The sequence below is a fragment of the Rutilus rutilus genome (genome assembly GCF_951802725.1).
Source record: "Rutilus rutilus genome assembly, chromosome: 13".
Classification (NCBI taxonomy): domain Eukaryota; kingdom Metazoa; phylum Chordata; class Actinopteri; order Cypriniformes; family Leuciscidae; genus Rutilus; species Rutilus rutilus.
In genome coordinates this window covers 31,954,246-31,979,531 of record NC_140218.1, presented here as the reverse complement: position 1 = coordinate 31,979,531, position 25,286 = coordinate 31,954,246, and the positions used below count along the sequence as shown (strand labels likewise).

General features: G+C 38.0%; 1 protein-coding gene across 2 annotated transcripts in view; it reads left to right on the top strand.

The window, feature by feature from the left end:
- Positions 1-25,286, top strand: part of bltp3a (bridge-like lipid transfer protein family member 3A) — a 43,550-nt gene that overhangs the window by 9,503 nt on the left and 8,761 nt on the right. The window contains exons 2-16 of one of the 2 annotated variants that reach the window (XM_084427398.1): positions 4,758-4,920; positions 5,027-5,065; positions 7,306-7,397; positions 9,201-9,390; positions 12,587-12,727; positions 13,496-13,666; positions 14,755-14,935; positions 16,056-16,142; positions 17,524-17,694; positions 17,970-18,115; positions 20,498-20,648; positions 20,809-21,002; positions 22,074-23,356; positions 24,646-24,830; positions 24,914-25,059. In XM_084427398.1, the coding sequence (XP_084283524.1) occupies positions 4,758-4,920; positions 5,027-5,065; positions 7,306-7,397; positions 9,201-9,390; positions 12,587-12,727; positions 13,496-13,666; positions 14,755-14,935; positions 16,056-16,142; positions 17,524-17,694; positions 17,970-18,115; positions 20,498-20,648; positions 20,809-21,002; positions 22,074-23,356; positions 24,646-24,830; positions 24,914-25,059 (3,340 nt within the window). Of the gene's footprint in view, positions 1-4,757; positions 4,921-5,026; positions 5,066-7,305; positions 7,398-9,200; positions 9,391-12,586; positions 12,728-13,495; positions 13,667-14,754; positions 14,936-16,055; positions 16,143-17,523; positions 17,695-17,966; positions 18,116-20,497; positions 20,649-20,808; positions 21,003-22,073; positions 23,357-24,645; positions 24,831-24,913; positions 25,060-25,286 lie in introns of both variants that reach the window. The other variant, XM_084427397.1, reaches the window with a different exon arrangement.

The following is a 25,286-nucleotide window of genomic DNA, read 5'->3' as shown; positions in this document are numbered from 1 at the left end:
ACTACAGGTTTTCTACTAATACAAAGCTTAATGCTAAATCCTGAAGTATCCCTTTAAGAATGGCAGTGAAGTGACGCAACTGATGCTCTAGTCTAAATCACATGATAACGACAACATGGCGGATGCAGTATACGTCTGGATTACATTAATAAACATTCACGTTATGTGGAGCATAGAAGTATATGTTATTTTTGGGTCAACTATCCCTTTAAGAAATATGAGTACAGAAATACGATGAGCATATACATATGTTCATATACATAAACACTGATGTTTTTGCTGTCACCCTGCCCTACATTGAAGTGACTAACCCTCTCAGAAGAAGAGATAGAGAAAGACGACGGATGAGATAAACACACCTGGAGACCGCAGAGACATGCTGAGTTTACAGACGTCAGGCTGTTGTTTGTCCCATAGTCCTCTCTGTTCTTTCTGCTTTATGTCAACCGGGTCACTCTGACTAGAAAACCCTTTCATCATCTTCTACAACCTCTTCCACTGTCTTCCCGTCTTCTTATTTAATTTATTATCAGTGTTATTTTAGGGGACATTTACACTACTCTGTTTTCAACTAAAAACGGAAAACTTTTTATTTGTTTTGGCCGTTCAATTAAACTCCGTTCAAGCAAACTTTTGAAAACGGGTTTCAAAAGTGCAGGTTTTTGCAAAACTATACCTTTATCGTCTCCTTGTAAACTACAGAAATGTGCATTTGTGAAAACGGTGACATCATCGTGTTCAGTCTATAGGTGCGTAGTGTTTCTTTACAAAGTGACATCGCCACCTACTGGCCTGGCATGAATAATACAGCGATTTTAGTCGTTTTCACGGATTGACAACAGTCGTCTGTATGTGAAAATGCGAAAGAAAAACATTTTCCGTATTTACTACATTGTTGTCATGTAAACGTACCTTTAGTACCCTTGAGATATTATTATAGTTTTACTGATATTTTTTTCTCTTTTTCTTTTTTCTTTTTAGTTTTAGTAATTTTATTGTTTTTGTCGATTTTATTCATTTTTTTCTTTTTAAAATGTCTGTATAGCTTTGAACAAATTATTTCAGTTTTAGTTATTTTAGTACATTAAGTTATAAAAAGTTATAGAAAACAGAAACCTTGGCCACTAGCTGTATTAAAATAAGTTTAAGTTATTTTTGTATACCTTATTTCAGTAAAAAAAAAAATGTGTTTGGCTTTAGTTTCAGTTCATTTTCTCTCTTTCTCAGAGGAATAACAGTCACACAATCCTGTATGATTTTCTTTTTTTCAGTAAAACACAAAAGGAGAAGCTTTGAGGAATGTTCACGCTGCTCTTTACTCTACAGTGATCAAAAATTTTCTGCCAAAAATTCTCATTTGCACTTTTTTTTCAGTCTCGGCTAGAAAACTGCTGAAGTATTGAATACGGCAAAATATGTAATTAAATTCTCATTGTCATCAACAATAACACATTAAAGCATCACAGAGAATCACAATCATGTACTGCAGCATATATGGTTAATCGCACCATGTTGAATGTGACTGAAGTGGTGTGGTAAATTTCCCTCTCTTTGGTCTTCTGAAGGCTAGGTTAATCTTTGAAGTCTTTGAACAGATGGAGATTTCCCATTCAAATGCATGAAGCGCCTCAGTGTTTTGAAGCGGCCACTCTGTGTTCTGCGTTTGTAGTGAATGTGCTGTTTTCATCTTAGGAAGTGTTTACTGTTTAAGCTGGTGACCGCAGTGCTGTACAGTGAATGTTAGATGTGCTCTGTGTGCTTGTGTCTGTGATCTCAGCAGGTTTTGAGGGCAGGGGTTAGAAACGCTCCCGTGGGCTTAAGGCAGTCTTACTGCAGGCCTGTTGTAATCTTATTACCCACAGTTAGTCAATGACTGTCTTTGTGATGGGGTTTCAGCTCAGACATCAGTTCCTTTAAAATAGGATCGCGTCAAATGTGACCGAATGGGGAATGAAATGGAAATGGCAAGATTTTTTTTTAAAGAATAAGACTTTTATATGTTCCCATGACCTGAAATGTTATTGGTTATTACGTTTTCTCCTAATGATGACATAAAGATAATGTATAACATAAATATAAACATAATAATATTTATTTGTGAATTAATCATTTATTACATTTGGGTCAATGACATGACATGCATTTATTTTGTCTTATTGCATTATTTCCTTTTAAAATAATTTGATAAATTATTGACGTGTATCACTTTATTTTGCATAACTTATTTAGTTTTAATTCATTTTCAGTTCATTCAAATAATAAATGTTATTTAATGTTTTGGTATCTTAAACACACAAAATGTCAGGTGGCACAACCGTCCACATGAATGAACTGACTTAGGAAACTATTTAAAACGATTTCTTAATAATAAGAAATTAAAAATAAAATAAAATACTATGGCAAAATTTTATGTTATGAATTTTATGTTATATATATGCAAATATATACCACCTGACCAAAAAAGTAAAAAAATAAATAATTCAACACTTTGAAGAGTTATTTAACAATTAAAACTTGTTTAAACACATTGTTGCTGACAAATATGCATTACATCAATTTTGAAAAGATTTTTTTTTTTTAAATATATATATATATTTAAGCTTTATTTGTCATTGACTAATTTGTAAAATATATATTTTTTTATGTTAAATACATTAAAATACTTGTTTAAAATTGTTCTTAAATTATTGGGTTTTTTAACAGGTGCAAGGAAAATACATTATTACTTTTTACTTTTTACTTGATGGTTACACCGTATGACATTTTCAAGTCATTAAAAGGGAAATTTATGCCCTCTTTCAAAGTCTTGATTTTGTTTTTGGACTCTACTAGAATAGGTTTTCATCACTGAATGTTAAAAAAAAATGTCTCATATTCTCCATTGTTGCAGCTCCTCTCTTCCCAGTCTGTCAGTATCGCTCTGTTTAGTTCCTGCCTTTCAGAAAAGCTCAATGTGCTCTGATTGGTCGGCTGGATCAGTGTGTTGTGATTGGTCAAGCACTTCAAGTGTGTTTGAGAAATGTCCCGCCCCTTACCATAACCGTGAGTTTCAACACACTACTAACTCGACCAGGCCCCGCCCCTTTATTTTACGTATGCAGTGGACAGGAATTATTTAAATGAGGAATATTGTGACGTGTTCGTTCCCGGGAGAAAACTCAAGACTACACTGGAGGCGTTTCAGGGAGTTCAGCAACAGTGTTACTGATATAGAGAATAACTCCCGCTGGAGGGACTTTGTGCTTTATTACTTTGCAACATTACACATTAAAGGCCCTGATATACTCATGGTGAAGTTCGTTTTTGTTGTTTCAAACTCCTGAAGCGAACTTCGTTTTGGCCTGATTTTTTTCTAAATGACGTCACACCTGTTAGTTCTTCGATTTCACTTTAAGTATATCAGTACGGTGGCCGAGAGAGCTCAACGCGCTGCAACTGAAGAAAACACATGCAAATAGAAAAACACCCGCAAATTAAGAAAACATCTTCATCAGTTTCACAACACATGTGTGCTCCAAATACTCACAACACAACCAAATACAGAAACGCGCTGCAAAAGTTCACAACACAAACAAATACAGAAACGCGCTGCAAATAGAACAGAACACAACGGAAATGTTTCCGGGGAACCCAATAAGTGACGGACCCGGCTGGGACGTGCTTATTGCTCGTGAGCTTTACCTATGCCCTACTCTCTTAAAAGGGCAGACGGCAGAGCCCTTGAATTGGGCACTTTGGAGGGAGCGGGGCACTTGTGTTCCATTATGTTGATGAAGGGAGCAACGCAAGACAACGTAATTTCCTCATTATTTTCACCTGGGATGTTCCCATGACAACGCAGTGCGTGTCCATCAGCTGAATAGCTGTTCTTACCAGAAATATAGTATTATTGCTGTTAACATAACGGTTGCAAATAAATATACATTTTATACAAGAAAGTTTTTAAAATATGCGTTATATCTGTGTGTGAGTGTCTCAACTTTAAAACTTGCCGTCTCATATTTGGACCCTAGCTGCATTCTAACATTTCTTATGAAACTTATTTTAACATAACATGACAAAATGTGTACAACGTAACTGATGTATAGATTAATGTCTTTCCCTCATGTTCTTTTTCTCTCTCTTTTTTTATTTATTTTAGTCTTCAGCTCATTGTTCTTTTTAGTATTCTTATGACATTGAACATATTGTAAATACATTTTGTATATTGTATTCAAAGTTGTATGTCATAAACGTGTCATCTCTGTATGTTTTGCAAAAAAAATTAAATAATAATAAAAGTAGACAGCTGTAAGCACGTCCCAGTCGGGTCCGTCACTTATTGGGTTCCCCGGAAACATTTCCGTTGTGTTCTGTCCTATTTGCAGCACGTTTTTGTATTTGTTTGTGTTGTGAACTTTTGCAGCGCGTTTCTGTATTTGGTTGTGTTGTGAGTATTTGGAGCACACATGTGTTGTGAAACTGATGAAGATGTTTTCTTAATTTGCGGGTGTTTTTCTATTTGCATGTGTTTTCTTCAGTTGCAGCGCGTTGAGCTCTCTCGGCCACCGTATATCAGGGCCTTAAAGAATTTAAAGAATTTTACATGTATAAAAGCATAATAGGACCCCTTTAAGTTCAAATCTTCTAGAAAACGGTGTAAAACATGAGTTCTGAAGAATTTGGTACATGGTTTAAACACCATTTATTTATGGTGGACCCTTATTGACTCATAACTCTTAAACCCTCTAACCAATCAGTGCTTTGGTCTTGTGTAGGTTCACTAAGAACCTCTCCCCAGATAAGATCAACCTGAGCACACTGAAGGGAGAGGGTCAGCTGTCCAACCTGGAGCTGGATGAGGAGGTCCTGCAGAACATGCTGGATCTGCCCACCTGGCTGGCCGTCACCCGCGTCTACTGCAACAAGGCTGCTATACGGGTAGGGTGGAGGAATCATCATTAATGTGAGAGGATACTGTCATGAATAACGTTATAGCTTGGAGAACTGTAGTTAAACTGTAGTCTTTTTTTCCCCCCCATGTCAGATACAATGGACGAAGCTGAAGACCAGTCCCATATGTTTGGTAAGAATCTCCCCGAGTGTGTTTCCACTCTTACGTCATGCTTCTCAGTCACATTCTGCCATCCCCATGCTTATCACATGATCTCCAGTCCCCTTTCACTTCTGCAAAAGTACCTTTATTTTATTTCTGTGTTTCACTCAGATGTTACAGCGTCTGAGAAGGTCAGATAGAGTTCTGTGCAACAGTGACTGCACACTTTTTCAGTGGCTTGATTTACAGCTAATTTCTCCATTGGCGTTTCAGCAGTTTTAGAATTTAAACAAACCAATCACATCAGAGATTAATGGCAAAACCGTAACAGTTGATTTGAAGCAAAAACAAATGCAAAATATGTGAGAATGAATGAACTACTCTTGTAAGTCATTGCAAATGATAAGGTTGAATAAGTCTGGGATTTTTTGTGCTTTTTTTAACACTCATGATCCGATTCCGCATTCCGATCCATTTTGACTTGTATGAGATGCATAGATAATTTGGTTCCCCTACTAAAAACTTTGCAAATGAGCAAAGACTATCAATATACAGTACAGGTCAAAAGTTTGGAAACATTACGTTTTTTTATATTTTTGAAAGAAGTCTCTAATGCTTATCAAGGCTGCGTTTATTTGATCAAAAATACAGAAAAAAATGTTATGAAAATGAAATATTATTACAACTTAAAATAATAGTTTTCTATTTGAATATACTTCCATTCCTGTGATGCAAAGTTGAATTTTCTGCATCATTACTCCAGTCTTCAGTGTCACATGTGACATCCAGTCTGTCACATGATCCTTTAGAAATCATTCTAATATTCAGATTTATTATGAGTGTTGGAAACAGTTCTGCTGCCTAATATATTTGATGAATAAAAGTTTAAAAAGAACTGCATTTATTCAAAATAAAAAAAATATTTTCTAATAATATAAATCTTCTTTACTATCACTTTTTTATCAGTTTAACACATCCTTGCTGAATAAAAGTATTGATTTATTTCAAAAAAAGAAAGAAAAAAAATTACTGACCCCAAATTGCTGACCAGTAGTGTATATTGTTGTTACAAAAGATTTCTATTTTTAAAACATTTGCTTCTTTTTTTTTATTTTAATTTTTTTTTTACTTTTTATTCATCAAAGTATCCTAAAAAAGTATCACAGGTTATGAAAAAATATTAAGCAGCAGAACTGTTTCCAACTTTGATGATGAATCATCATATTAGAATGATTTCTAAAGGATCATGTGACAGACTGGAGTAATGATCCTGAAAATTCAGCTTTGCATCACAGAAATAAATGATAATTTAAAGTATAATAAATTGAAAACCAATTATTTTAAATTGTAATAATATATCACAATATTACTTTTTTTTTTTTTTCAGTATTTCTGATCAAATAAATGCAGGCTTGATGAGCAGAAGAAACTTCTTTCAAAAACATTAAAAATAGTAATGTTTCCAAACTTTTGTTTCAAAATAAAAAATGTTTTTTATTTTTTATTTTTAGATATAATCATAAAATAACATTTTGAATTGGGTATTAACTGAGGCTGTAATGTTGTCTTGTGCAAACTTCTTTTTTTAATATATATGAGTTAAATTTGTCTCAATTACTTCTGTAATATATTTCATATCTCACACACTTTTGCGTCTGAATTTTGTTGATAAACATGAATATGCACAACTATTGATGAACCATTGCTGGATGAATTGATCACCATTTACGTCTAAAAGTGAAAAAAGTAAATATAATTAGTTTTTTTTAAAAGGTTTTCATGTATTGCAGTGATTTTCTTTAGTTCATGTAAAATGTGAAGTTTCAAAGAATTTCTCATTTTATAATTAATAAAAAGGTGGTTAATGTAGTAATAACATGGTAATAACCTTCAAAATGTTGATATTTTTGCATTTCAACATGTTAATGAGAAGTTATTAATCAGATACAATGTGGTTTTAGTTGAAAAATATTAAGTTAAGACTGTTTTATAAGCTTGTGTTCGGAACAGACTCAGGAATGAAAATATTGTATGCAGATTTTGAATCCATTTTGTGCATCAATGCCACTACAACATCCCATACATTAGATTAACTAGTTAAAGTTAGCTAGTGTTACTTAAAACTTCACTCTGAAGATTTCAGGGAGATTCACGTTTCCATATTCTATAGATAATGTATGTCTTGAGAAGTGTAGATCATAATAAAACAAGTGACTAACAGTACATCAGAAGTTCTGACCCACTGAATTCTGTTTCCTCTCCTTTTGCAGTTCCTGGATAAAGTAGAGGTTGAAATGAGAACCTGTGAAGAACCGCGGCCCCCAAACGGCCCTTCTCCAATAGCCATCACTGCAGGCCAAAGGTCAGAGTGATCTGCCGTCCTCCTTTTAGCATACAAATGCACAGAGGTTTACAAATCATACAGGGAGTGTTGAAAGCTCCCTATGATGTCCTCTCCATCATGCACAGTGGCATTTAGATTCATTAGTGGCGCTTGCTAAGTCAAGCATCAAACCTGTTATTTGTTCAAACTCTTAATGCCAAGTATTGGCAGAGTAAAACATATCGCACAAATGTACTACAAACAAATGATTCCTCAAAAGGTGGCCATAAATTAGATCCCATATAAGCTATGAAGTGGGGACACAAGCCAAATCTATAGGAAACAGAATATCATTAGAATATTCTTTATAATATCAGCCTCCAGCCAGAATGTTCTAAAACTCATAGGGTTTCATTAAAATTGTCTTTTTTTTTTTACCATCATTCAATAAAAATCGTTTCATCATCATCATTAGGCACACAGCAGTTGACACAGCACTTCATGTTTTATTTTAATTAAACAACATACAATATAGCACAATATTTATAGTTAAATTATTCATTTTGTCTTTATTCATTAAAATGCATAATATCAGTGTCATATCATATGCATACATGCAGTTATAATAGTCATTACAATTCAAATCTAACCTTTTTTATCATAGTAAAAATCGATATATCGTTCCCAATAAAAATTATTGTTTAGCGTAACACATTTAGAAGATTAGTGAACAGGCTGTCGATTACTTAAATGTTAAGGTGTTTCCTCACAAAAGCATTTTATTCAGTGTAGTGAAGATTTTCTCCATTGACATCCATTCATAAAAAACGGCCTCTGCTCTCCTTTCCTGCGTACCAGCGTTAGCATTAGCCTCTACGTTTTTTTTTGGCTAAAGGTTGCATGCTTGTCATCTAGTGGCTTTGCCTCTACCGTGTGTATTCATGTGTTTTGAAGGAGGCGTGGCTTTCTTTGAGATGCTCTGAAAAGGGAGAGTGGGATCTTAATGTAGGGACACACCAAACCGACGGCAAAGAACTAGCGCTGATGAAAGACGACTGTGTTGTCGCCTCGCGTCTCGCCTATTTCGGGACAACTTGAACACACACAGAGAGAACTACAGCCGACTGTCAGCTAGCATGCGCGTTCTGTGCCTGCGTGTAAATGAGACAACTGTCTATTTCTGCATATATATATTCATCTATATTCGTCATTTAAAAAGGGAAACTGACACTGCAGGCTGCAGATACACACACCGTAAACAAAGCAGCGCGTGCTAATCGTTTTGAGTATCAATCCTGCTGATCACTTTCTTTATTCCACTCCGCTCATGCTAATATTAAAATATTCGCCCAGGAACACTCAAGTAAGATGACGTAACATCAGAACATCCTTCCATCTGTACAGTCTTGACTTTGCTCGCTGTTTTGCTTTTATTTTTATGCACTGACTTGTTCGCTAAGCTGAACAGCCAATCAGAGCACTCTCTCTCACCGATGGCCGATTCTAAATGCTGAATCGGCCCAAAAAAAAAAAACCCGACGCCGTTCGACTAAAGCCAACGGCTCTGAACAACCATGTCGGCCGACGCTCAAAAACCATTGGTGTGTCCCTGGCTTTATGCTTTCAAAGCTAGCTTGCTATTGCTAGCCTCTCAGAAATTGCCTACCCTACCTTTAAACGTGTTAATTTCAGTTAGTTTCCCAGGCAAATTTTTTTTTTTACATTTTAAGTTGTTCATCTAACTCTTTTAATTTATTTCAGTTATTGAAAAGTTTTGGTTTTAGTGAACAGTAACTGGATTGATCGTTCTGTCTAACGGATGTTTGCGGTCTGTCTCTGCAGTGAGTACGGCTTCGCTGAGAAGGTTGTGGAAGGAATGTCTGTGATCATCAACTCCATCACGATTAAAGTCCAGGCCCGAGCGTTTCACGCCTCCTTCGAGCTCTGGCAGCTCCAGGGCTGCAGCCTCAACCCCAAATGGCAGAAGAGCGACCTTCGGCACACACGCGTTACTCATCCTAAGAGAGGCGAGGTACAGTACAGACGGCAGTGAAAGAGCCATGCAACAGTAAAAACGGGTGTACGGTGTTCATGTTGGGCTGTCCTGCAACGCTGACCCCTCAGTTTGACACGTACGACACCTGCTGGAAGAAGCACCCGAGGTTATGCAGCACCTTTGTCGCATTTATCTTGAAGAAGTGCAAAAAAATGTCCTCATTAGGTTTTTGTGGCATTAGAAGGGATTACCCTGGTTAAAACACCGTTCAGTATGAACTGTCAGCTTCTTCATTTTAAAGAGCAAGTGAATCATATAAGGGAGAAAACTAGCATTGGTTACATGATCTAACAGGGGACAAAAGCAGCACAGATCAACATCTGTCAGATCAAAGTGTTTCTACACTTCACTTCTCCTCCATTTGTTCCTCTTTCACTTGCTTTTCTCCACTCACTGAAGCACATGCTCATTAGAAGTCCCCTCTCAATTACTTTTCCAGACCAGCATTAGGTAATGAAATCCGGCCAGTCATTTTGATATATGGACTGAGTATTCAGGTTGCCAGATCTTCTAAATGAGCCGTAATGCAGTTAGATGTGAGATGGATGTTACACTCAGAGATGACCTCTCCTGCTTTCTTAATATAGAGCTGTGCTTCTGCTCGCCCTTCAGGGTTACGCCGCCCACTGGAGCACAGTCAGTGGTGTAGAAAGCCAAATGCTCCGATTGTAATGTGTCTTTTTTTAGCCATCATGAAATCAAAACTGACACTATTTTCCTGGTAGCACTTTAAGGTTACACTTTATTTTAAGGTGTCGTTGTTACAGTGTGATTATATATTTAAGTACTGAGTAATGTTAAGCAACTACATGTACTTACTATAGGGTTAGGGTAGGATTAGGATTTGGTTGAGGGTTAGTTGCCTTACAATAACTGGGTAATAACTAGGAACTAACCCTGAACCTAACCTTAACCCATGTAGTTACCTTATATTACCAGTACTTTCTTAGGTTAGTACACTGTAAACTAGAGTGTAACCATTTTCATAATACACATGTCTGACAGTTTTCTCAACTACTGTTACAGTATATACACAATATGTAAATACATAAGAATGTTCATAAATCAAAATTTATAACATCTAAATCGCATTGGCTGCAATTATCAAACCGCAAAGTGTGCAATTTAATAAAAAAATATAAATGCACTGTGGGTTTAAGAGTTAAACGTGTTCATGATCTAATGCTTCACACAAACCCCATCTCTGCATGTGCTCTTGGGTCGCTTATATCGTCATTATTTCACTAGATTTAAAATGAGATATATAAACCTGTATAGAATAAAATAGAACCTCCAAAATAAAAGCATGAGGGTTTTAATGGTTGAAAACAAACTTAGATGTAAAATATTTGAATTTGAATTTTACATTTATACCATAATATATATATTTTTTTGTTAAATGCCCAATTATTTTTATTTTACATTACAATAGTATTATTACAAAAGTAATATATTTCCATTTTTATTTTCATGATAATCATAATAATAATTATTTTATAGTATTTTTGAATGGGTCAACAACAGTGAAATTGTGGCCTATTATAACAGTCATAACTCTGTTCATGAACACTCAAATTTAAAGTTTTTCCCAAATCGATAATCCTTTAAAGTAATAGTTCACCCAAAAATCATAATTTACTCACCCTCAAGTTGTTTTAAACATGTATGAGTTTCTTCTACTGAACACACAAGATATTTTGAAGAATGTGGGTAACCAGACAGTTAACGGTAGCCATTGACTTTCATAGTAAGGAAAACATATCTATTTATATTTTATAAAAATATAAATATATTTTTAAATAACGATATTTAACGGTTATATTTTTGGATGAACTATCCCTTAAAGGATGTTTGGTACCCAAAGTAAGTGGTTGGTGCTTTTTCTTATTCTTTTTATTTTCTATGCAGATGCACTCACCTACAAAATCAACCCAATCATTCTAGAATGATTAATTTTCCAAAGTCATATAGTCAAAATCTCTATTTTTTCATATCGCAATATATATTGCTGAAAATCAAAATATCGCAACGAAAAAACTGTGCAGCCCTACTACTCTTGTAGGCAATACAGCCTTTCTTAAATCTTGCACATAGGTTAGGCAGTAATTCAATGACAGTTTACATGTAAGTGCAATGAAAGTTTAGCCTGGGTGCCAGCCCGAACCCCGCCCACAATATTTTTTGGTCGGGAAGTTCGGTCTGGACTCGCTCCGTTGAGGAGCTATTATGCCCGAACAAAAATTGTTCGGACCAATCAAATTGTCAGGGCGGGCTTTATACGATGATGGACAGATAAGCAACGGTAACGTCATCATCCACGTCATCAACGAGCGCTTGGGTTGAATTCAAATGACTGCCGCTGAAGAATTGAGATTTCACGAGTTCACGCTTACAAATAAGTCAGATAGAATAAATGCATATTTGGCGTGCTGTCTGAGGAGAGGCTTCGGGCTCGGTATTCGGCCCGAACCCAAAGTACTCCCCCCGTATTCCTGGCTGTGGAAGAACAAGCCAAGAGTGAGTGCAGGGATGCTGAAAACTGTCATGTTAGGTGAGTTGACCGAGTGAATAAATATATGCTTTCCTCTCATGCTGATAGACGGTTGATTGGATTGATTATTTGAATGTGCTCCTCCTGAAATTTGTTTATAAAACATCATGTGTAGATTCCGCCATCGCGTCTGTTATAGAAGATATCGACAGCGCATTCATTTTAAAAGAGGAACAGAGAACCGCGATCGGAAACATGAATGAAAAACATACGTCACTTACTCCGTTGCTCTGATTGGTTGTAGGTCTATCCAATTGAGTGCAGAGGATTTTTTTTTCCTGGTTCGGTTGAAACACGCCCCATAATCAAAGCTCAATGGAGAAGTATCAGACTCACATTCTGACTAGAATTGAGTATGACGACGTCAGGCTAATGAAAGTTATGACAATAATAGAAAGCAAAGACGGATTTTAAAAGGAAAAAGGTTTTATTTTGAAGAAAGTCCATTCGATTGCCATCTTGGCAATGCCCTCGGGTAGCTATTACCAGTCTTTAAACTCTACTTCAATGTGGAAAGATTAAAATCTCCATGATTGCTCTCCAAGCTTGCATTAGTGACATGACTTGCCTGTGTGGGTGTTTTTCATCGAGTGTGATGGCTTATACTCTGGTGTCCTGCAGGTCCTGACGTTCAAGGAGATCAACTGGCAGAGTCTGCGCATTGAGGCCGATGCGATCGAGAGTGACGAGCAGGATCTGGGCAGCACGCCACTGCGCCTCATTACCAACCAAGGACGTATACGCATCGCTCTCAAACGCAGGGTACACTTTTCATATTTATTTACAAATCCTCTTCACAGAAAAACCCTCTTCATCACTTGTTTGCCAAAGTCACATGAGAAAATTTTAATCTAGCTCTAGTTTTTTGCCTGATTGCAAAGTTTGCATGGTTTTCCATTCTGCCGGGCAGATATTGACCAGTTTTGTGACCATTATGAGTTTCATTCATTTGATATCATTTTTGATATTTTGATGTCTGACATTGTGTGACAGGGCATCATCTGTTTCAGCTGATGTTATAGTGGTGTGTTGCTTTTGGGATACTGGAACTAAGATTATATCATCATAATTATCAGAAATTGCGCTGAATGATATTAGAAAAAAAAACTGACGTTGTGATATTTTGTTTCTCTTCGATATATGTATGGTTTATGATTTATTTTTGATGACCAAGCTTACTTGAATAGCTCTATTTGGAAAGATTTATCATTCTAGAATGATTTTTAGAATCAGAACGAAGATAATTTAAAGAAAATATATATATTTTTACTTTTGAAGAATCTCCACTTGAGTTATCATATGCCACATTCACAATATGTTTGACAGTTTTTCACTGTAGCATTTTTACCGTTAAAATCACAATCATTTTATATCATTGTATATTTATTGAATTAAATCACAGCCTTTGCGATGTGATAATCACACTAAGCTTATATCATGATTTTGGTTTCATGTCAGTATATCTTGCAGCCCTAATCAGAGGGGAACGGCATGTATTCTGTGCTGACGTTGCTACCCTCCTCGTCTCAGGTGAAGGACTGTAATGTCTTGGCCTCTAAGCTGCTCTTCATACTGGATGATCTGCTGTGGGTGCTGACAGACTCCCAGCTCAAGGCCATCATCCACTACGCCAAGTCTCTGAGTGAGGCCATGGAGAAGTCCGCGCAGCAGAGGAAGAGCATGGCTGCTGAAACACTACAGGTGCCACACTGGACCCTTTAAATTCCTCTCAAAAATGTTATGAAGACAACTTAAGGGGCTTTCGCACCGGGTAGGTCTAGGAACTAGCCACCAGGGTGGTTCCCCGAGAACTAATGGTTCCCTTAGGAACGTTTTCCTGGTTGCATTCGCACCGTCAGTAGGAACTCTGAAGTGACGTGAGCCGCGCTTGTTGTTGTGACTTTTATTTTGACGGCGCTGAGAACGCCTGAGCAAACAGTGCTCGCATTCTCTGTGTTCATTAGTTTACACTCTATCTAACAGTCCAGTCTAATACGTTATTAGAACTGTTATCATAGAAAGTAGACAGTAGTGAAAAGTTATTAGCGTATGGCGTGTGGTTGATGTCCAGTGTCGCTAGCTGAGCAGAAATACATAATCATAATCATGTTTGGCTTGGTCCCCTCAAAGTTGCGTTGGATTTTCTCCTCAGCGTAAAGGTTAAGAGGCCCATCTATCACTGTTTTCTATGTTCGTAGAGTTAGTTTCTGGAGTAAATATATATAGGCTATAAACTGTGTTTACACTGCTTTATTTATTTTTTTAAATGGCCGGTGTCTGTGTTTCGCGTGCGTTCGGCCAGTCAGCGTCACTAACGTCACTGGTAGTTCCTATAGTGCTGGTTTAGACCCGACTTTGAAGTAGGAGCTAAATTAGTTCCTCCAAAAGGAGTTCCTAAAACTAAAATTGTTCCCAGTTCCTACGGTGCGAACACGCCGAAATCCGGGAACTTCCGCCAATAGTTCGAGAACTATGAAAAGGTTCCTCCGGTGCGAAAGCCTCTTTAATGGTTAAAGAGATACTCTTATCGGCACATCAGATTTTCAGATCAAAAAGAAAAGCAAACCCTTTGCCCGATACTGCACTGCCTCAGGTTTTGGGGCAAAGGTTGTAGTGAGGCTTTTGAACACAATTGTCATTACAAAACAGCTCAACAAAGTAAATGTTGTGTAAAGCCGTCTATAAGATATTCAATCCCGAGTGTAGCCCATCCTGCGTCAGCCACTCCCTGTGAATGACTCAGACAGTGCCGGAGTGTGTGTTTATGTCTTTGTGTGTTTGTGCGCCAGACTGCGCCTCCCTCTCCTGGGATCCACCCTCTGTGGACTGAACCTCCTCCACCCGAAGTGGTCGGGACTCCCGACACACTGGCCCAGTATTTCGACCTCCATGATGTTAAAGAATCATCCTACCACACTTTCATCTCCCGTCTCGACCTGCACATCTGCAACGACAGCTGTTCAGATTCTGGTAATGAATTCAGATCACCATTAATTGTATTTCTACCCAGTTACTTGAAAGGAATAGGTCATTGAAAATGAAATTTTGTAATTAATTCACTGGGACCCACTTTATATTGTGTTTTTAACTACTATACACAAACATTTAAATTAATAATTTGAGACAATGCACTTTTTGTGTACATACATGTTTAACATTGTCTTTATATTTAAAAATACCGGCATGTAAACACACATGTTATTAATTTCTAATTATTAATCTATAATTACACTGTTGACCCTTCCCTTTTAACTAGGGATGTCAATTTACATAGATTTCCATAATAGATTGGTTTAAGTTACCAATCAATTAATCCCTTAAAACTAATCTTTGTTCACCAAAAGTATATATTTAAAAGTTTTTTCCTTGAAAAAAACGTTTGTCGTGCCTTAAAAATAGCTTGAATGTAACTCTACACCCTTGCCTCATTTAGTATACACGGTTCTATGAATATGCAAATGATCCCCGCCTCCACTCACTCACACCAGCTCACGTTGATCTGATTGGTTACAAGGTAGTTTGTGACATCAGAAACACCAGCGATTTCAAACCGTGTTTTTAAGACTGCAGTTTTAAGGAAAAAATACTCAGCAATGGTGTTGACGTGAATTTGCACATGGTTTGTCTTAAAGCATATTAAACTTAAAAACTTGATTTACACCACAGGGAGACTTTAAATCTGAAGTGGGGGGTGCTAATAAGTTATCACGTTACTTAACAACCACTTGCTTAACCAACACAAAATAGGTGTAGTTTTAAAGCTTAGAAGCTTGGCTTTAGAGTGAATATAGGGAATATGACCATCACTTAATAAGTGCTTTTAATTTCGCTGACATGTTAGAAGTGCTCTAGTCTATTTTCATAGGGTGAATAAATAACTGTGTGGTAAAAAGTAGTTTGCACATTCAAATAAATACCGTCTTTTTTTGTTTAATGGAAAAAAGAAAGTCGTACAGGTTTGGAACCACATGGAGATTAAATAATGACAAAGTTGAAAGTTTTGAAGGGAACTAAACTTATCTTGTTGGCAGTTAGCTACGTATATCATCATAACACTGACATACCCATGTGATTTATCCTGTACACACAGATGAAGCTCCGCCTCCAGGAACACAGGGTGCGATGCAGCTGACCCTCCGGAAGCTGGGCTGGGATTACTACCCTTTCCACAGACCAGGTGACAGACGGGATTCATATCATATCATTGCCTTGTGGTTCTGAGGTTTTAACTTGTACTTTTCTGTCTCTGGCTTTGAGGTCACGCCATATAAATTCGCTTGACTATGTACACTACCTTTCAAAAGTCCATTCTGCTCACCAATGCTGCATTTATTTGATCAAAAATACAGTAAAAACAGTAATATGCAAAAATATTTTTACACTTTAAAATAAAAATAATTTATTCCTGTGATCAAAGCTGAATTTTCAGCATTTTTACTCTTGAGTGTCACATGACCCTTCAGAAATCATTCTAATATGATGATTTGATGATGAAGAAACAATTTTTATTATTATAATTTATTATGATTTTATATTTTACTTCCCTCCTCCTCATTCATTTGAAGTTAGACATCAACCATCTTAGTATCCCTCAATCAATTCATTATAAACAATGTAAAAAAAGAGTTGTTGTTTTTTAAAAAGAAATGTGTTTTCCAATACATTTTTTGTGAATAGTGACCTGAGGTGTGTAACTGTAAGTATATTTTTTTCTGCACAACAATAATTGAATCTCTGATGACTGAATAAGTGCAATTCACCTTCATTCCTACGAGATGGCAATGTCTGATACACAATGATAACCTGATCTTTTACTCATTATTAAAAACAAAAGAATAGGAAGAATCATCAGCAAAACGAAATGAACTGGCTCAGTGATTTACTGCAGAGCAAGTACTGAACGCAGTCACATATTAGTGTCACTGTCACTTGATGGTGGGTCTGGTGAAGAAGCTGTCAGACACAGCGATCAAAATATTGATTATGAAGACATGGAAAATGATAGTTTTGAGAATATGGTTGACATCGCGAAAATGAGTCGGATACTGAATATACAAAGGAAATGAGCTCTGATGATGACACTAGCTATGTTTCCGTCACCCTGTTTTTATGCACATGTTGAAGGATCGCATCAGAAACGAGAGATGGAAATGCCAAATTTTCTGAAAATAAATAAATAAATAATAATTCGCAAAAAAGATTTTACGTCGGTTGAGGTGGTTTTTGACTTGTGCAAAAAAGAGTTAATGCGAATAATGGGAGATGGAAACATTATAAATGACTTTACTCTCACTTTTGATCAATTTAATGCATCCTTGTTGAATACAAGTATTCATTTCTATAAAAAAAAAAAAACGTATTGGCCCCAAACTTTTGAACGGTAATGTTGCTCTGAGCTTTTTGTTTAGGTTGTCACTGTTTTTGAAGTCTTGTTTTTTCCCCTTATTGTAACGACGCAGCGATCGATGTATTGTGTGAATGGTTGACTGCAGGGTAACTGGCAGATGTGTAGTTGAGTGAAGCCAGCTGTTCAGTGACATGTGCTGTGTGTGGGACAGGTGAAGGCTGCCGGCACTGGGAGCGTCACTGCGGGGCGATGGAGTCTCGTGCTCAGTGGGCCGCCAAACTGCTGCAGGAGTTTCAGAGGAGCGTGGAGGATCTGGGCATCCCTGGGCCTCACACAGAACCAAATGTGTCTGCTAAAGACTCTCCAGCCAAAAAAGTCAAGGGTAAACTTTCTCTGACTGTCTATCCATCCCAAATCATCAATAAATGTTGGTGTTGTTGTGCATGATTTATCAGTCCACTTTATTGAAAAAAAACAAGAGGCACAGTTCTTATAATTTTGTAGTTTAAACACTAAAAAATATTTGAAGTGATGCACTGGTTCCTTAAAAAAATTATGTATTTGTCATGAACGTGCCTGGTTTTGTTTTCATTTTGAGAAGTTCTCTTGTTAATTTCATGAATTGAATTTGAATTGGTCTTGTTTTGTGTTTAGCAGATGGGGAATCACTGTCTAATTTCAGTCCTGAACGGACTCAGACCTCGCGCCGGACATCAGCAGCCGCCCCGTCCTCGGGAACCACACTGAAGAAACTTCGCTCCAGCTGTATGGTGATCCGCGTGGACGATCTGGACATCCATCAGGTTTGAGACGTCTCTGCACAAACATAACAAAAGTTATTGAGACACACACTTGACAGTGACAGCCTTTATAAGCTTTATACAATGCAGATCAAAAGTCAATTTTCTCATAAAACTTCTCCTTTTTAATAAATCCATTTTCTCATTGCAACATCACCTCTTTTCTCACAGTGTCTGAAATGGTTTGATAAAGAATTCTGTCTCTCTAAACCCCTCCTTTCTGAAAACCTACTCTGTTCTGATTGGTCAGATGGCCCAGACTGTTGTGATTGGTCTATTGTGATTGGTCTACTCTGTTCTGATTGGTCAGATGGCCCAGACAGTTGTGATTGGTCTACTCTGCTCTGATTGGTCAGATGACCCAGTCTGTTGTGATTGGTCTACTCTACTCTGATTGGTCAGAATGCCCAGAGAGTTGTGATTGGTCTACTCTGCTCTGATTGGTCAGAATGCCCAGACAGTTGTGATTGGTCTACTCTGCTCTGATTGGAGATGGCCCAGACATTTGTGATTGGTCTGTTGTGATTGGTCTACTCTGCTCTGATTGGTCAGATGGCCCAGCCAGTTGTGATTGGTCTATTGTGATTGGTCTACTCTGCTCTGATTGGTCAGATGACCCAGTCTGTTGTGATCGGTCTACTCTGCTCTGATTGGTCATATGGCTCAGTCTGTTGTGATTGGTCTCCCGCTTACAGCATGTTTTGAAAACCAAACGCTCATTACCATATCTGAATTTCAGCTCTTCCGCAGCACTTCATACACAATGATACGAACAGTAACGATGGCATCGGTTTTACCATATCAATTCCAGCCCGAGTCCTTTAAAGTGCATCAAAGTGGATTTGACATGAAACAAACTCTTCCAGGCTTCAGCTACAACTACAGTGTTTGAGGGTAAAAATAGACGTTGTTTGCGGGCAGTCAATGAAGACCATAGGCTGACATTATGCAAATGTGTTACAACCCTACGTAGGTTTTAGCAGGAAGCAAGACTGGAATTACTGATGACTCGTTTCAGCAGTTCCGAATCGATTCTTTCTTTTAGGAGACCATAACTTTATTTGTTGTGGACTTTGATGTTTAAATCTTTGCAGACCTTTTACATTCACAAACAGCTATAGTACACACTACATGAAAGGTAATGATTGAAAAAGCATATTATGGGCACTTTAAAGTTATATTTACAAATATAAAATTTAATTTCCAGGTTTAAATTAGATTTTGAATCTCAGATGTGGATAATGTGTGACTTGAACAACACTGTAGATGTCTAAGCATATTACAGCAAACCGTTTATCATAAAAGCCTGTAATTATGGGTACTTTTGTTCTATTATGCCTAGACTTACACTGAGACGGCTAAAAGAGGAAGTATGCATTTTGTTATTGCTTTTCCTTACCACAAGCTTGTTTACTCATGCTTTTTATGTGACACACAAGTCAGTTTCATCTAAATTAGTCTCGTCTTGCAAAAGAAACCTGCTTATGTCATCCCTTTTTCATCACAAGGAGAAAGCAGCCTGTGATATGTTGCTGATGTTATGCTTTGGTTAACTACGCTCATATCAAATTAAGCACAGAACTGGGAGGTTCAAGTACAAAAAATATATTTGATCATTTTCATTGAGATTACATGGTATTTGTTAAATGAGAGTAGAGAACAATAGCCTCGACAAGACAATGTGAGACTTTAATTTATAACATGATGCATCCTTAGGGCTTTTACATGTCATCAGTGCTGTCAGTTATGATATAATGCATGTTTTCTTGTGTTCACAGTTGTCTCAGTAGCTCATAAGAGACAGAAGTCTTTACTGTTAAAGCTATAACTCAAAGTTGAGTTATCAAGGGTGAATAAACAGATACAATGTGGGAATATAACAGCACTAGATAAATGTTACATTAAATGTATGCATTTAGCGCTCACTAAGTATATAAGTTATTCAACAGCTCACTTTTCGAACTGAAATTGCCATTGCTAAATTTTCTGGCACAAACAAACCTGAGTTACACTATTGGTCAAAGGTTTGAGGTATTTAAGAATCTTTTTTTCTTTTTTTTCAGTTTGAAAAATTCATACATCACAATTTCCATGAAGCAGCTCACCTGTTTTCAACATTGATAGTAATAAGAAATGTTTCTTGAGCAGCAAATCATCATATTAGAATGATTTCTGAAGGATCATGTGACACTGAAGACTGAAAATTTCAAATAGAAAAAAGTTATTTTAAATTGTAATAATATTTCACATTTTGGTCAAATAAATGCATCCTTGGTGAGCACAACAGCCAATGAAATTGCACAAGGAACGATTATGAGGGAAAGGCAGGAAGCTGAAGTCCAAAGAATGTGAATGTTTGTTATTAAAGCCCATCTGTTTCTTTAGGTGTCCACCGGGGGCCGTCACAGCAAGAGAACGCAGTCTCTCCTCTCCTGCAACCGCAAATCCCTTCATCTACCAGAAAACACTCCTGCAATACACCTTCAGTTCACTGAATACTACTTCCCTGATAAACCTGGACTTCCTGGTGTCTTAGGTAGGGTTTTTCACATTCATTGATCACTATTGTTAATGCATGCCATGTCATTTATATTTACAAACTCGCATCCTTGTGGGACCCCAGTATGAAGTTTGATCTGTCCTGCTTGCAAAGAGTTATCATTTTTATTTGTCCCATTGTCCCATTCTCTCTTTAGTGCCCTGCTCTAATCTTTATGCCCAGCTGAATGGTCTGCAGCTGTGTCTGGATGCTCCAAGCATCTTGTGGATGACTCTGTTTTCACGGGGTCTACACAGGACCCTAGATCAGGTCAAAGCCTTTTACCACCTCCAGGACAGCAGCAAGACAGACGAACACATCGATATCCGCCTGGATGCAACACAGCTGAAGGTAAACCACGAGATCTAACAGGCTTTAAAAGGAATGTCATGTATGGATCAGTATGGATCTTGTAAAGAAGCTTTTGGTGCTAAACATTTGATCATCTGGTGTCATTTACACCTGAATGGTTTATAGTTGTGATCCCCTCCAAATATATAGACCTTATGCGTGCAGACATCTTTCGAATTTTGTTTTTGAACTTCAGTTCTTGCGTTAGCTCTTTATTTTTCAATGGCATCGCTGTCGAAGAGTAATTAGCTAGTAAAGGAGATTTACTTATTGTACAGGTAACAAAATTTATCATGGGCATTGTAATGTTTGAAGCGGATGTCAAAACAAAAATGTCAGTAGACCTGACAGATTTTAAAACGAGCAGTTCATTCATAAATCCATAAGATCTTACCTTCATGCTGTGGAAATAAAATCCGCTAGACCGAACACTATGAGCGCAGCGCTGAAAAGGGGCGGGGTTATATAGGGTCTATAGAGCTTAAACACCTGATTGGCTCCTGCATTCAAGAGATCAATAAACATGTTTGTGATTGGCTACATTTCTCAACGCTGCAAAAACACGTTGTAAATAAAATATTTGACGTTCTCCAGAGCGCAAACACAAATACGCACTGGAGCGTTTACCAAATCCGTTTAGTCAATATTATATTAGTATAGTATCAACTGAGGGTGCTCTCGCTTTCGTTTGAGGGTGCTTAGCACCTTCTCGCACCCCCGTAAAACTGGGCCTGCCTGTATAACTCACTCTTCTTCTTCTGAATCAGTTTTTGGTTTGGTTTATTGTTGCTGTTTAATTACAATGGCGAATCCATCATGGTGGAGAAAATGTATCATAGATGAAGGTTTTAATCACAGGTTAGAATTGTAATCCTTGATTTTGTTTATCTGTGTTTTAAATTAAGTGGTGCAACACAACTCGATTTAAATAAAACCCTGATCAACAAATCCTTGATTAGCATTAAACTTTACTTAATTCAATCCTTTTCGGTGCAACCCACCCTTACTCTCTTTGTGCTTTTAATAACATTCTGCAAGTGTTTTGGCTGAAACTTATTTTGTTTTCTTCAGCTGGTCATTCCTCTGGAATCCTCCATTATGGATCACCCAGACCGCCCTCAGTCATTGAGCATCAGTCTTCCTCAAATCGTCCTCAGCAACACGCGTCACTCTCCTCACGGTTCCCATTCGGACCTCAACAGCACCTATGGCAGCTTCTCCGCCTGTCCTTTCTTCCATCCCACAGCTTGCCAACCATTCCCTCGGGATCAGAGCCTCCTTCATCCGCTGCCATCAGCATTCCTTCAACGCTTTGTGGAAGACAAGTCCCTGTCGTTAGAGCACAAACGTCCCTCTCGCTCGCAGGACGTCTGGTCTGTCAGTCTGTGCCGAGTGACTCTAGGCTTTGATGGGGCTCGTCGAGGGCTCAGAGGGAAAACCCTTCCCTTTGTGGAGCCCTTTGCCATGTCTTTGTGGTTGTGCCGCCCTTCTGCCTTCAAAAAAGATTCTCATTGTTCAAGTATAGATGGCGATTCAAAATCCCCCACCGGTTCTAGCAAACATCCTCTCCTTGACTCACCACAGCATGTAAATGACGTCATAGCTGATAAATTCGACCAGACCGAGGGTCTAGTCAACTATCCTTTGGCCTCCATCCATATATTGGCCCAGTCGATCACTCCACTTAAAATGTGGCTCAACCACTACCAATTTGTAGCCCTTTTGCGGATGAAGGACTACCTTGCCCGACTTGCTGGAGATTTGACCAAGGACTTCCATGGTTTGGGACAATCCACACATAAACCTTCAGATCCTCCTTCGGTTTGTGTCTCCTTCCTGATGGAGGCGATAGAGCTTGCTCTACTTCTTCCTCCTGCAACGTGCGAGCCAGAAGAAGCCCATTCCCCAGTGGAAACGGACACTCCCAGCTTGACGGACTCTGATCTCTCGCCATCGCACCATGCTGGTGAGCCTGGCCTGCTGGAGGATGGTAGGACACGAGGGAACGAGGATCAAGAAGATGATGCTGAGCAGGAGGGTTCGGTGGAGGAGGCTTACGAAGCCATTGAAGAGGGAATAGATGGACAAACGGGGCAGGATGGTGACGCTCAGGCCGTTGTTCCTGCCATGTCTCCTCTGCTTTCTCCAGTGAATCCTGCATTACTGTCCCGGCATAGCTCCTCTTTCAGCTTGGAGGGGGAGCTATCCAGTGCCCTGAATGCCACCAGAGGGGTCACCAAAGACGCACTCAGTGCCTCCATGGATCTCACCAAAGGGGCGCTGTCCATCACGAAAGATGCCTTCAGCCTCCTGAGCCGCGGATCTGGCATGACCAAACTCTTCACTCAAAACAAGTAAGACCTCTGAGCCATTTGCATTGTTGAGGTCTTGATCTTAGGATTGCACAGATACAGAAAAATTACAGCTGATACTGATTATAGTCCTGTACACAATTCACACTTTATCTTAGCTAATGAACTCTTTCCATAGCTAATTAAAGTAGTTGTAAACGCCATCTATTCTATCACTTGGCCATGGTTGATTCCATCTAAGATTATCTGATCTGATCTGAGCCATTTAGTTTGTGGTTAAGCTTGAAACAATGTACCTTATGTTCTCTGGCCATCTGGCCATCTTTTAGATGAGCTCACATGTAGTGCACACAGTACATAATTGAAAAGAGCTGATGCTGTTTGTGGCTGTTCTAGTGAATGCTTATATTTTAAGGAAGACACATTGGTCTGTATTTGAAAGTGTTTGGGCATTGTTACAGTAAATGTTCTCATTTGTTAGTATGTTATCAGTCTAAAAGGGTCAGTTGACCCAAAAATTAAAGCACTATTATCTTTACTCATTCTCATATTGGTACAAATCCATAAGACTTTCGGTCATCTTCGAAAAGTTTACTATTTTTTTTTTTTTTTGTTTACGAAACCTGTGAGATTTCTGTCTTCCATTGAAAGTCCGTTTCACCAAAACTGATGCTTCAAAAAGTTCATAAAGACATTGTAAAAGTAATCCAAATGAATCAAGCAGTTTAATTCAAGTTTTCTGAAGAAACGCTTTATATGATGAACAGGTTTAAATTTAGGCTTTTATCCACACATAAACATTGATCAACTCACATAATTTGAACACATCAAATATAAATACAAACAACAGCAGCTCAAACGTGCTTGATTGACACGTAAGATCCAATAAGGTTTGTTCCATGCATCAGGAAAGTTCGATTGAGTTAATATTAAGTATGTGCGATGTTCAGTGTTATATTTAAATAAAAGCCTAAATTAAATTATTTGCAGATTAAACCTCTCTATTCATCTTGATTACTTTACGTAGTTTTGGTTGTATGGACTTTCAGTGGAGGGACAGAAATCTCACAGGTTTCTTTTAAAATGTCTTTCTTTGTCGAAGCCAAAAGCCTCGTGAGCAGCGCTCCGACATGTAGCGCGGTGCACTTCAGACGACCCGAGTTCGAGTCCCGGCTCGTGGAACTTTCCCGAATAAAAAAATTATTTGTTTGTGTTTAGAAAATAAACGAAAGTCTTATGGGTTTGGAACGACATGAGGGTGAGTAAATCATGACAGAATTGTTCTACTTTTCCATGAATTAACCTTGTTTAACATGACATGGCTTCTATAGGGAGCAAAGCTCACGGCCAGAGGATTCCAGTCCCTCCATCATGGGGAACCTGCGGCTTCACTCCATGAAACAGTCGCCTTCCCAGAATTCCTGTGACAGTGCCATTTTAGAGAGTAGTCTGGCGGACGATGGCTTGTCCATTGACAGTGACATCAGTGAAAACTTTGTCATCCTAATGGACTCTGGTACTGAAGCACTTGTATTTTAAAAGCTATAACAATTATATAAGTGTCTTTAATTTATATATATTTGTGTTGTTGTGATTCAGAGTCTGGTGTGGAGTCTTTGCGTCCTAATGGGACAGGTGTCCTCTCGGGAAGCTGTGTGAGTCCCGCTCCAGGAACAGAAGGTGGGTCATCGGCAGACCTCAGCAGCTCTCTGTCCCAGAGCATTGAAGACATTGCCCAAGATATGGTGAGTTGTATCTAGTGGAATGACATCTAGATGCCTAAACACCTGCCACTTGTCCACTGAATGGAAGATGTCCACTTTAATGCAGTGCTTGTGGTCTAAAAGTCTGAAAAACAGCAAGGTACTATGTTTTATTTATACTTTTATAACTCATTTAATATTTACCAGTCAGACAGCTGCCTTCTAACAATCCACATCCTTAGAAATGCTTTGAACAACTCAGAACGTCA